We start from the raw sequence: 13,953 nt of genomic DNA, 5'->3' as shown, positions 1-13,953 counted from the left end.
AATCAAATACACCAGCATTTACTCCAGCACTACTCACAAGAACTGAACTGTGGAGACCAATCTAGGTATCCAGCAATGGAGGAATGGATGAAGAAAATGTAGTATATAGCACAATAGGATTTTTCAGCATAAAGTTATGCCGAGGTTGAAGTTATGTCAATTGGAGATAACTTGCATTAAGCAAATCAAGCCATTTTACTTTGGGAATGTTGGCCAGCACTCCGGGCCTCCTTAGCCTCGTCATCCCTTCCCTGGCCTATGTTACTGTTTCCATTTCTTTTATTTATTTATTTTTTTCATCTTAGACTTCTCAGTAGAGATCTTGGCTACAGCTACAATCTGAAATTATATCCTTGCACTATAAGGTCATCTTTCTGGCAGATGTTGAAGCCGAGGTTAGCCTTCTGTGGTGTTCCCTTCTGTTTTAATGTCCTTGTCAGAGTGTTCTATCTTACAGTTTAAGCATCTTGTTTTAACTAGAGAATAAAGTTGTTATTTCCACTGTGAACTGGACCAGGAAGGTAGAAAAAGAGGAAGGTTAACGTGAGGAACACACACAAACCTGCAGTCCAGATTTAACAGTTATTATTCTTTCCCTATTTTTTACTTTTTCAGGAAATGTCCACATTGTTTGGTGTAAAAGGAAATGACAAAAAAAAAAAAAAAGACAAAAAACAAAAACAAAAAACCAAAACGAAACAAAAAACCCAAAAAGCAGTTCGCTTGGTGGAGGTGGGGGTGGGGAGGGGAGGAACAGCCTGAAGCATAGGATCCTTTCTTCTTATTCCATTTACGAAATAGTGTTCATTTTATTTCCAAGGCTTCCTGTAAAATTACCTTGTTGCTTTTTGAGCTATCAACTGCCCTCCCACCCCCAAATGTGGGATGGGATCAGCCATTCAAATGCTATGGTATGACTGGTGTCATTTCTTAACAGACAGTCCTGGTTCCCACCACCCCCTCCTGGTCACAATGCCTCTCCAAGTACCGGAGCAAGCAGAAGGTAAGGGAAGGTGTCAGAGGTAATTGCTACGCCACTGATGGAAGAATACATTAGTCGTTGACAGCGTATAATTGTGGATGCTTCTGAATAAGCTGATGGCAATTTTGTGAACTCTGAAGAAGACAGTGCCCAGTGGGAGTGGGGGTCAGGCTTCTCAGCAGCACCCTTGATGACGAGCTGTGAGAACTGAGGTGCCTATATGAGTTGCAATGTTTTCTGCGACAAAGTGCTACAAATATAGTGGAACAAAGAGTGGACATTTATTGCCTCACCGTGAAAGATCACAGCGTGGGCAGGATTGGCTCCTCCTGGGGGCTGTGAGGGGATCCTGCTCTCCCCAGTAGCTGCCGACTTCCTGGCAATCGCTGACATTCCCCAGTCTGAACAGGCATGCTTTTGTGTGTGTCATTTCCATGCCAACCTTCATCTCCCTGTGCCATCTTTCCTGAGCATACAGCTGAGTCCAAATTTCCTTTTCTTTTAAGACCACTAGATCTATTAGATTAGAACTCCATCTTATTCCAGTATGACACCATACCAACAATACCTCAAAAGACCCTGCTCCAAAACAATGCCACATTCTCAGGAGGAACACGTCAAGACTTCCATGTGGGAATTTTGGGGGACACAGTTCAGCTTGTAACAGTGACAGAGGGAGAACCGAGCCAAATTTCAAGCAGGGCTCCATTGTGTGTCCATCTGCTTCCAGGCTGTCATGAGCCCAGTTGACCGGTGGGGATATGAGTGGAAAGTTCCCTGTGTCACAGGAAGTGACAAGTGAGAGTTTTCTATTTATTTATTGTTTTTCAGAAGACACATAATTAAAATTATAGACTATTTGAGGGATCCCTTACACTACAGTGTCCATGCAGGGCATATCAACAATTCAGCAAGTATTCAGTAGATGAATCATCGTGTCAAACATCATTGTGGATTATTGGGCTCTCTCAGTGAATAAAACATGCAGCCTGTGTTTGGGTTTTTAGAGAACGCTTGTCTTCTACAAGTGTTAAATTCTGGTGGTGGATGTCGCCATTAACACAGGAGGGAGGAGGGCTCACTGGACTAGATCAGCTCTGTATTCAGATATCCAACACTTTTCCATGTCAGAAGCCAAGAATATCTTCACCAAAATGTTTCCATATTTCAGTGGGATTTTGTCCTGCTTACAATTGTGAAACTGTATGTGTAATGTAATACTGGGATATTTTCTAAATATCTAAATATGTTCATCTGCCACACAGGCTTCCAGTGACTCTTTTATTTCTAAATGATAGAAATATGTGGAAATATAATTTATTACAACCCAACTTTATAATATAATATATAGCATATATAATAGTATATAAATGTATTTTAACATATAATATAATTCAACTTTAATATAATTTAAGTGATATCTGTAAAGATATAAATCAACTTTAGTTGGTCAAAGAAATTAAGTTACTTTCCACACCCAACTCTTCTTCTTTCTATATATTTATGTATAGATATGGCATGTCACTCAAGTTGTAGAACATATTGAATACTCATAATTTGGAATAACATCCACTTTATCTTAAAATGTTTTATTCTTAAGCATACAAATCTGAGGGTGACTTCCAGTTATATGAACTGCCAAGTATATAAAGCATATTTAAAGCATCCTAGATAATTGCTCTACAGATGATAGTATTCATGGAGCTACCCACATTTCCCTATGTTGATGAGAATATTCCTGTACCCCCAAGTATCAGGAGAATCATTTAATTTTTCTTTAATAGGCAACAAATGCATTTTTGTTAGAAGTGTTTATTAGATATTTCCAAAATAACTTTTTATTTTGATTCATTCTTCTTCCTTCTTGTATTAATATAAATTGTCATTACAATGGACAAATGATTCTAAAACTTTGTAAAAATGTGCAAGGGTTGGTCATTAATCAAAACCTCATACATTCAAAACATGTTGAGATTGTGGGTATAGGTTTGCTTGGAGCTGGCAGCCCTGGCTAAAAGCCCTAGCAATTCAACAACATGCTGAATGTGTTCAGTGTGGAAGATGAAATGAATAATAATGTTCCTTAGGAAAAAAAACCTAACTCAGATACACAGCACTAGAATTAAGAAAATGAGGAGGTCATTAGGTTTCATTGATCAATGTAGCTCTCTGCTCCCATTTTAGAATCATGGGTTATTTACACACTGTCTCAACTGAGGGCTTCTCCCTGAGCTTTCAGGGCAGGAGGGGAAAATGACAGTGTACAAGGACTTGGGTGTAAAGAACTTTTCCTTGGAGTAGGAGTGCAGTGTCTGCTTCTCATCTTTATATACCTATCCCAAGGTTGATTGGTAGACTTTGTAGTAAATACTGAAAAAAATAGAAGCAATTATTAATGACAAAAAGGAGTGAATGCTATACAAACAGATCTCTGACCCCAGAGGACCAAAGTAAATGAAAATGGGTCATCAACAGATAAAACTAGGGGACTATGATTTTTAACACCTTATGAGCATAACACTACACTTTTTTCTCTTTATCTCTGGCTAGTGCACTGGGATCCTTGCCTCTTTCTCCTCCTTCGCTTCTACTTTCAAAGAACTGCCCCCCTGACTGCCTCCCTCACTGTCTTCTGTTCATTGCACAGGTGTGCTTTCCCTTTGCATCTGTCACTGAAATGTTGTTTTATATCTGAGACCTCCAGACTGCACCACCATTCCAAGAGACAGCCTCTCTCCAGTCTTTTTTCCTAGACTTTTCTGCAACTTTTCACATCATGGATCATTCCCTTCCTGTCACGTGCTAGCCAAGAAATCAAAATCAGTTGTGTTTGGATTGAAAGCTTGTGTTTAATACAGCGTAAACTGGAACAAAGGTTTCAACCTGTTTTATTAATGAAGGCCAAGGGAAGGTGAATCTCTATGAGTTTAAGGCCAGCCTGGTCTACATAGAGAGTTCCAGGCTAGCCAGGGTCACACAGTGAAATCCTGTCTCAAACAAAACAAACTACCCCCCCAATCACATTTATAGCTAAACAAAAACTTACATGTCTCAAAAAAGCATAGCAAAACAAAACAACAACCAACCAAAGAACAACAAAAACAAACCAAAACCCCTCATATGTTCTGAGTTTTTCACAGCCTTGTAACTTAAACATTCCCATAGCTAAGTCTGAACTCCTTTCTTGAACTATATGCAAAATCCCCCAAACCAATGATGAACAAAATTATAAACAATAAAGCAAAAAAATGTTTTGTACAGAAGAAAATGTGAATGTCACAAAGACCAATTTTAATTTTTGAAACACCACTCTGAAATGCTTTAAGGAAATTTTAAGGCTCAACAATAGAATTGGGTAAAAGATTTAATTTTGTATGGCTTTACTCTTAATGAAAAGAAATCAAAGATTCTCACATTTGAAAATAAATTATGATAAATTAATTGTTTAAATAATGTAACTGTTACTCATGGCTTTGCATTAGTTTCAATAATTTCCAAACTAAAATTTCCAAGACTAAATAAAATAAAATGAAAATTTTTTAAGAAACTGATAATTTTCTGCTCCATATACATTAGTCTTGAAATGAAGGGTTCAGATAAACAAAACAGAGGGCAACACTGAGAAGTTTGAAGGCTTTTCCCTTCATCTGGGATGGATGTTAAAGAGACAGATTTATTTCATCACAGTAGGATGCAGCATGTAAAGTTCGTTTAAGCAAACCCCTCTCCCTCTTCCCACTGACTTCTGAGGCTGCTCTTGTGATCAGTGTACTACTTACTGGTTTGTAAATGTTTTGAAACACAAATAACCAGCACAGTGTTTTGAATTATCAAGATATGTCAGCAGGTTTATAGTCTCTGAAGTTTTATCTGATGCCATCAGCACAAATATTTTCCTTTCATTTTTATCAAGACTGAAAAACAATTTTAACTTTATTAGTTGTTCCTTATGACATTCATCTGTCTGGTCTCCTGCCCCCAGGACCAAGTCCTTGCTTTCCTGTTTTCTCTTTATTCAAATCTTTCATCTTAAAAATATCATCTTTGACATTTTCTGGGCAGAGCCTTCAAATCCAATCAGTTGGCATTCTCTCTCTTTTTTACCCTGCCAATGATTTCCATCTGTATTTTGCTGGTTTCTGTTATCTTCAGCTCCTAGGAACAGGGTTCCCTAAGGTCACGATGGCCTTGGTGACAACTCCATGCTAATCTAGCAGGTCCTGCAAGGACTTACCCTTTCATGCTACATAGCTAGACTGCTCCTTCATGACCGCACTAAGCCCCCCAACACCCTTTTCTAGATTGTCTTTTAAACCATTCTCCCTGGGTTACCTTTTCTTCTTCATGATCCTATGCCAAATCACTATGTGCTGATGTGTCTAAAGCTCAAAGCCGTCTTCTCCTCTCTTCTGATGGTGTGCTCTGACCTTCAGCAGCAGTGCCAATGACAGGGCTCCCAAAGCCACTTGCTCCTCCAGACTTCCCTTCTGATTTTCACTGGATAGTCACCTGCCTCCTTGACACTTTCACTTAAATGTCTCAAAATGATTGGAAACTCAGCATGTTCACGATATTTGTAATTTGCTGAAGCCTGATTTTATTTTTTACCTTAGTTAACATCATCAAATTTTCCAGCCATTTGGCACCTTAAAATACAGTCTAGTTTCCTTTTGTTGCTGTGATAAAATACTCTGAGAAAATTAACTCGGGGGAGAAGGAGATTTATCTCATCTTACAATTCCGGGTTACATTTCATCATTGTGGAGATGTCAATGCAGGAACTTTGAACAGCTTTTTATATCATGTCTACAGTAAAGAGCAGGGAGAAGTGAATGCAGACTTGTTTACTTGCTTGTTTGTTCTCATCCTGATTTCTCCACTTTTATACAGTTCAGGATCCCTTACCTAGGGAATGGCGCCTCCCACATTGGGCTGGGTCTTCCTTTATTGATTAACTTACTTAAGACAGTTTCCCATCAATACGTCCACATGTCAATTCAGTGCAGGAAATCCCACATTGAGATTTTCTGCTCAGCTGATTCTAACTTGTGTTGACAGTTAAAGTTAACTATCACAAAAGCCATCACAAAAGTTAAAGTATTTGTCCACCTTTTTCTACTTAACCACATGTACCCAGTGCATAAGCAATGCTGGCATCCTGTCTTCTACATGCTTTTTGAATCCGTGTGTCTCCTTGTATTCTTATCATTTTGAATCATTTCTTTCTTGGATTAGGATAATAGAAACCCTCTTAATAGTCCTCTTCCCCTCAACCTTATATCTACCCTTCACCCCTCTATATGGTTGACAAAGTTTTATTTATTTTTAAAAAGTAGTAATCAAATCATCACATCTTCCTAAGTAACAATTAAAATGATTTGTGTTATCTTAGAAAAATGAGCCCGGTCCTTAGCAGGGCTCCTGGCACTTGCTTGTCCTCCATTCATCCTGAATCCCCCTTGTTGTTTGGGCTCAGCTATTTAATCTGTTTTATCTTGCTTATTCTATTCTCTACATTCTAGCAACCCTCAGGATATCCAGCCTTTCTGTCTTGAATGTTATCTTCTCCCATATCTGAGATGCTGGAGTTCTCATGCTGTGTTTGGATCTGATTTCTTTTCACAGTTTTCATTTCTGACTCATACCATCCTGTTCTTTTAGTTCCACATTAGGTAAGAAAGTTTCATTGGATTCTTGAAGTGCTACCTGCATAAGGTTTAAGTAGAGATGTGAAGGGGAGGGATGGTGACATTCCAGTGAAGAAGGTCCGGCCAGACTACGTACCAAGAATCATAAGTCTCCGTGAGTTCTGGCATCACCCCCTTGTCAGGTGTTTCTCATTGAATGACATTTCCCACAGGCCCTCCCTGGAAGAGATCATCCTCATATCCAATAGGGGATCCATTGACCTTTGGAAGGGCATTCTGTGTATTCAGTCTTGGAGGAGGGCTCTGTGCTCCTTTTACAACAAAACTATTCTTTCAACTCATAATCCTACGAACACTTAGTGCCACTCACGCTGACAACTTCCATCACTGACTTCCATGTCTTCCTTTCTTCTCTTATCCCATCTTTACTGTAGTGTTCAAGATTAGTGGTGGCCAAGGAAAAAGTCGTCACTAGGTGGCAGTAGCACACTGAGCTTAGTTCGGCTGGTGCTTTGACAGATTTGCTGAGACTCTCCAAAGGCAACCAACCACATGCACATGGGGCACCCTCACAGGGGAAAAGTGGAAGGGGGCTCCTGCCAGAGGAAGGGTCATAGGGGGGAGCGTGTGTGTTCAGGTGATGCCATTTGGGAGTATGATGGAAAATTCATGTACTAGAACCCTGAGGGGCCACAGCAGCTTGGAGTTCTTTGTGATAGCTGAAGGTGTAAACTACAGACATAACCAGTCTAGCAGCAATGCAAGATCCAGTGTGGGGTCACACAAAGAGCATCAGCATCCTATGGGGGATCTGATGTGCATGGTAAGCTTCTGTGGACCTGGGGGACCGATCCTTGTTGAAAAGGAGAGAAGTTACACAAGGAAGGACTTCCGAGCCCAAAGTGATTTAAGCACAGTGATTCAACCATTCAGTACCAGCTGAAGTGATTGCCCACAGCTTGTACAGTAGGACCAAAGATGCTGCCACCATGCTTTGCTTTGAGCAAGTAGATTATGGGACACTAGAAGGCTGTTTCTGTGGAAGTGATTCTCAAGCAATAAGAAATACTTGGGGGTAGGTTGGGGTAGAGGAGGCACTCAGGTAAGGGGCCCTAAGAAACTAAGGGGTCCTAACTTAGAGATGACATATTTAGAATGAAGTTACTTGTGGAGAAAATATCAAATAAGGGAATGAGTGTGGGATGCTGTCCAAGGAATTTTTTTCTGAAATCTGGACTCAGAAAAATTATTGTTATTAATACTCATTTGGCAACTAATAGTACATTACCTTAAATAAATACTATAGCATATTCATCAAATAAATGGGATCATCTTGTAATCCTTCACACCATTAAGTAAATGATCTATAGTAATGTATCAATAACCACATATTTATCCATTGATTCTAATTCCTAACGTGTATAAAACAATGCATTTTCCTCAGCTTATTATCCCATCTATGTCTTTGAAGTTGGCTGGGACTTATTCTCTTTGCTTGTTTTGATGACTGATTAAATACTTCTCTACTGGCCTCCATTTCTTCCATTGTCTGCCTCTTTGCAAAAAGTAATAGTTGATCTCTGTCTACTTGTAAGAAAGTACTTGGATAGATGCCAGAGGTGCAGAGAGGTGTTAGACCCAACCCCTACTTCAGGAGACTCTAAAGCTACCACGGATCACTAAACATGGAGGCTAATTCAAGTGGCCCTTGGGCATCTGATAAACACAAAGGTGGAGGAGCCTACAAAATATGGGGCGACACGTAAAAGCGGGCAATAGAAGAAGCATTTGGGATACAGTAGACTCAAAGACGTAGTGCCGGAGCTGGCAGTTAAATAATGAGTAAGGTTAAGGTATAGTGAGGTTGTGGGGCGGGGGGGGGGGGTATAAAGGAGGAAGAGTGAGACTCTGATGGCAGAATGATATGCACACATGTCATGTCAGTGCTGTGAGTGCACTGTGTGCATGGAACTCTCTGTGGGGAGTTCTGGGTAGCCAGCCTTCATCAGGTATCTTTACATGGCTGCTGGCCCAGGCTATCATAAGTATATGCATTCATACCTCATGGTAAGCTCCAGTACCTTTTTGGAGTCTCTGCTTTCTGCTTAAGAATCAGCACTGTGCTATTACGTCATTTGAACTCTGACTTCATGCCAGTGTGGAAGCAGGTGTAGAAGAAAGCACACTCATCAATACAGGAAACCATCAGAAGGTCAGAGGCGCTGGCCAGTTCTCTTTCACTGCTTTTATTTAAAACAGTGTCAGAAGGTCTGACACGAAACAATTGCCAGCAGTCACTAATTCATAGCTGTATATTTTTATTTGGCTCTTAACTCCCATTTTCATCTTGTGGATCCCTTTGAAAGAGTGATAGTGTTTGCCAGGCTAGAGCCAATGAGAGAGCAGGTGATAGGTACCACGCAGAAGACATGGAGCATGGATGTAATGGTGACAGAGAGCTGCCTTCTGTCTTCTGAACCACACATTATATCTTCATGAATTCAAATGCTTTTATGTATTTTGGAGATTTCAAAGTTTAGCGGTTAGATGTCACAAAAGATTCATTTAAGAACCTTGTTGGCCAGGTGCTATGGCACAATCCCAACATGGGAGGTGGATGTAGGAGGCTCACGAGTTCAAGGCCAGCCTAAGCCACACAGTGAGCCTGTGTCTGAAAGCAAAGCAAGCAATTTGTTGAGCCATGTTAAAGTACTCGCTTAACAGACAGTATAAATATTCATAAATGCTATCCAGAATGCTGAGTGAGGAAGAACAATGAAGCCATTGTCTCCATTTCCAGTACTAATAAAGCCAGTATGTTTTTGTCTGGAATCATTTTTAAACATAAGGAAGAAAATAAACATTGGATGACAATAAGAGAGTGGACGTACACCTGGTAAAATGAGAAAACAACCGTTTCCTACACACCACCCTTGTATCTCACCCTTATTTTGTTGCAACCTCTTCTTTCATGGCTTTGACTTCCAGTTAGGTGATTGGTAGAATTAGAGGAGAAAAAAATCCTGATTGCGGAGCAAGTTGCCATAGCAACCTTGCACTGTAGTTATATTTTTCTGTCTGTAACTATAAATGGTAAAATGTAACCTTTCTAATTATGCTGCTGCATTTTTAACTCTATTGGTGCCAATTCCTCTACAGAGTTTGATGCCACACACACGCAAAAACAACAGATTTCGTTTTCATCTCAATAAAAATCTTTACATTAGTGAGAATCTCTTATAAGTATTAATATTGTCTGACACTCAGAAACATGCCAGAGTAGAGATATTTAAAAAAATCATGCCCACATGCCAGATTACATATTCTAAATATCCAAAATAATGAAGACATTAGCCTGGGTAAAGGTTTGTTATTTCTTTGAAGTGGCATTTGAGTACAACAAGAAAGCTAGCTCAGCATGAGCGAGTAAAGGCCTTGACCTTGAGCAAGGACTTGTGTTTTCTTCAGTTGTATAGGGGCGACTCAGGCAGTCCTAGGCCTTTCCACATCAGTTTTAAGCAACTCATATGTTCCAACAATAAGTGAAAACCAATGCTTTGCCCAATACAGTTTCCCATGGCTCCTTTCTCCCTTTGAGTCCCTTTTGTTCTGTCTGTCAAAGACCAGCTGATGATTCTGAAGCAGAGATGTTCCAGGTCCAAAGCAGAGATGAGGAAAAATCTGAGAGAGTCGAGATACCTAGATTTATCATTTACCAAAACATCACCATGTCCCAACCATAAAAGTCAGGTTGAACAAGAATGAAATGGTTTCAGTATTTAGCAGCATTGCCCAAATCTCTATCAGAGACTATGTATTTCATAGAAGTAGAGCACAGTAAGGCAAGGGAGGGTTACCTTGTGTAGTAGGCAGAGAAAAGGGGCTTTGGAGTAAAAGTTGCAGGCAGGGAGCTCTGCATGTGGTGTCCTGTGGTTGATGGGGGGATATTGATCACAGCGTCTTTCAAGGACATTGGGAATAGGAGGAGCATGTGAAGACAGTCATTTTTCTTAAGACGGTCATTTACTTGGGAAATGGGGGAACATACTCTTTTGTCTTCTAATCTCTTGGCTATTAAAAAAATCACACAATGATTCAGATGGTGTACAGTCTTTTGAATGTGTACAGTGCATACACAATTTATTCATGTTCTTGTGTGCATCAGTAGTTCCTTCCTTTTTATCAAGAGTAGTGTTCTATTGTAGAGATGAACACTTCGTTTACTCACTCACTGAAGGAAAAATGTCACATGGTTTGTGTGAACACACATAATTGACTCTCTTAAGCAAATGCCAGTGAGTGGGGCTGCTAGGTCATGTGATAAGCATATGCTTAATTTTGTAAAGACCTCACAGGGTTTGGTCAAAATGTCTGTCCCTTTTGCATGCACATCAGCAAAGGATGAGACTTCTTCTGTTCCATTTCCTTAAGGTGATTTAATATTTTCAGTTAAAAAAAACCCTTTTAACCATTCTAATATATAGTTTATCTCAATACTATTTATTTATCAAACGTACAAACAAATTGTGAAGTATACAAAACTTCTTGTGAAGTATACATCCAAATGTTTCATCTTTTGGGTGTTTCATTTGCTTAATGCTGAGTTTTGGGAGTTTAAAAAAATACATCTCTTATCACATACGTGATTTACAATTTTTTCAATGTGTTGCTGTTTTTTTCAAGCTTTTAACCATGTATTTAGTACAGCAAAAAAATGTTGAAATCTGATTTGTCAGGTTTTGCTAGTGAATTTTGCCTTTGGTATCATGTCTAGCAACCCTTTGTCTAACCAGTGGTCACGAAGAGTTTCTTCTAAATACCTTTTAGTTTTATGCTTTACATAGAGGTCTATAGTTGATCCATTTTGAGTGAGTACCACTTTAGAGCTGATGTGATTTTCTGACTCACCTAATAATGGCTGGACGATTATTACTACTTCTTTGTAAAAACTGAAGACGAAAAGCTAGTATGACTGAACCAATATTTTATGTTGTGTCTATTGACCAACTCTATTAGTATTATTTTTGGTTGCTAAAGCAAAAAAAATCTGAAGTTCTGTTCTTATCAAGAAAGATTAGCTTATAGCTTTGGGAATGAAATCCTAGCTCAGGTAGCTTCATATGCTCAGACCCTGAAGACTTCCTCACAAGAGTGTCTGAGAAAGGAGAGGGTATCGTGAGAAAGGGTACCAGACTGAGACATTGACTCATTCTTTTCTTACTAATTCACTCTTACGGGAACTCGAGTAGGATCCATACATTATGATTTGCTAGCCATTTTACCCTGAATCTCACCACCAGAAGGTTCTGCTCCTCTCATTGCCAAACCAGGAACCAATCTTTCTGAGAGAGCAGCCTTTGGGAGATAAACCACATCCATATCAGAGAACTGACTCTTGTGGACCTATGCTATGTTCTAGATCAATGCTAAAGTTAAATTTTATTAGCCACAACAGCATCTACATACATTTGAAAAAGCCCAATATTCAAATGTCAAGTTACTTGATCTATCAAAAGAAGCCAGGGCCTTCAGGGATGGAGAATTCTGTGCAGTTACTGTCTTCTCAAATGGTCTTCCAGAGATCTAGAGCAGCCTGTCTCTTGTAGGTAAAGAAGCAGGGATTCAGGAAGAGCATCATCCTTTTCCTACTCATAAAAAGTCAGCTTCAAAGCTAATCCAGAGCAGAAATCCTGGACTCCTGACTGTGTTCAGGGTTTAGTAGTGACCCTAGCCACTAGAAAGTCACAAACTGTTACAGTAACTGTCCTTTGAACATCACCTTATGCCTTATCAGCTCTTTGCAAGAGTGGGCCATACTTTTTCTAGCCTTATACACTGGTGTCTACCCTAACACTAAACCACAGGTGGCTGTGGAGCAGGTTCTTGTTGAGCTGATAATGGTTGCTTCTCTGGATTCGAACTCTAGATCCTTCTGAGTTAGCCTCCCAAGGGCCGGGAGTGTGGGGATGTACCACCACGCCTGACTTAGCAGCCTTTGAAAAATAAATTTGCATTTAAACCCGATTAGACATAGTATGGTAAAGAGAAAAGAAGTGTGTGACCGACATCGAAAGGACTGTACCAAAACCGTGACTGAGATACTGACGGGCAATGTGGTATAAGGAAAATCACACAACTTTCTAGCCCTCAGTAGAAAAAAAAAAAGCACCCATATGTAATTTTATATGTTATCGCACTAATAAAATTTTGTGTAGGAGAGCCTGCCAATGCTGATACACAGTCATTCCTAAAGAATTTTAAAACTGTCTTTCTAGAATTATATTTCAAATTTTGGACTTTAAAGGATGTAGACATTAGAGATTTTGATATTTGAGGATTTCAACATTTGGAATTGTGATTTGGGGGGACTGTGGCCTCACCCAACCTTCAGATTCTTAAATGGATGTGGTGACTGTACTAATCATCTTCCTATTGTGATAAAACACCATGACCCAGGCGACTCATAGAAGCAAGAGGTTCCTTGAGGTTACGGTTTCAGAGGAATAGGAGTCCATGGGGTAGGGAAACACAGTGGCAGGTGGCAGTCTCGGCGGCAGGAACAGCTGAGAGCTCGCTTCTTGGTCCAGCCCCACTCCCTTGCTAGTGTTGGGATGGAAATTCTGTTTGTGCAAAAGAAGAAAGAGGCACAGTGAGATGTGAGAGGGAAGTTCCCAGTTACAGATGAGGGTTGGTTGTCTTTGGTGGACCCCAGGCTTGGGCTGCAGTAAGAGAAATGACCAACAACTCAGACTGGAACTCCTTGGTGAGTCCTGGAGCAAGCATGTTACCCCAAAGCAACGTGAGGACCAAAAGTGGTCTTTGCAGGGGCTTGTGAAAAACAGCCAACATAAACAGCCCTTCCTATGGAGGATTTTATTTTTTAGCTCTGGTCTTCATGCTACAATCTGAAAGTTTTCATGTGTTTCTCTTGAAAATCTCCTTTTTATCCTTGAAACAACTCTACAATTACATCCACTAATGTGGTGGCATAGATCCTGTGAAAGCTCGTAGGGTGCCAGGAAGGACAGAGGAGAGAGTGGGGGTATCTAAGCTCAAAGATCACGTCTCAAAGAAGAATTCAATTAAGACCACTCCAATAAATGCCTTTTGTTTCCTCCTCTTCACAACACTCCAGGCCACAGCTTCCTGCCTGCCTTTCATTTTTAATCCCGCTGCTTGGCTCACATAATGTTCCTGGCACAGTGTGAATGACTTTTCTCATCCTCCCCTCACACCAGGCTTGGGTTCTGTCATCTGTGGCTGTCAATGCAACCATGCAAATGGAAGCTCCTCTGAGGTGAAGTGAAGCCCGCAGGGCATTGC

General features: G+C 40.1%; 1 protein-coding gene across 3 annotated transcripts in view; it reads left to right on the top strand.

Annotated features, from left to right (window-relative positions):
- Positions 1–13,953, top strand: part of Scel (sciellin) — a 101,459-nt gene that overhangs the window by 30,294 nt on the left and 57,212 nt on the right. For all 3 annotated transcript variants that reach the window (XM_052732537.1, XM_052732535.1, XM_052732536.1), the window contains exon 8: positions 938–1,003. In XM_052732537.1, the coding sequence (XP_052588497.1) occupies positions 938–1,003 (66 nt within the window). The remainder of the gene's footprint in view (positions 1–937; positions 1,004–13,953) is intronic.

Source organism: Peromyscus californicus, unplaced genomic scaffold, assembly GCF_007827085.1.
Source record: "Peromyscus californicus insignis strain IS unplaced genomic scaffold, ASM782708v3 Scaffold_12__1_contigs__length_115047231, whole genome shotgun sequence".
Classification (NCBI taxonomy): Eukaryota; Metazoa; Chordata; class Mammalia; order Rodentia; family Cricetidae; genus Peromyscus; species Peromyscus californicus.
This window is presented reverse-complemented; position numbering and strand designations above follow the sequence as displayed.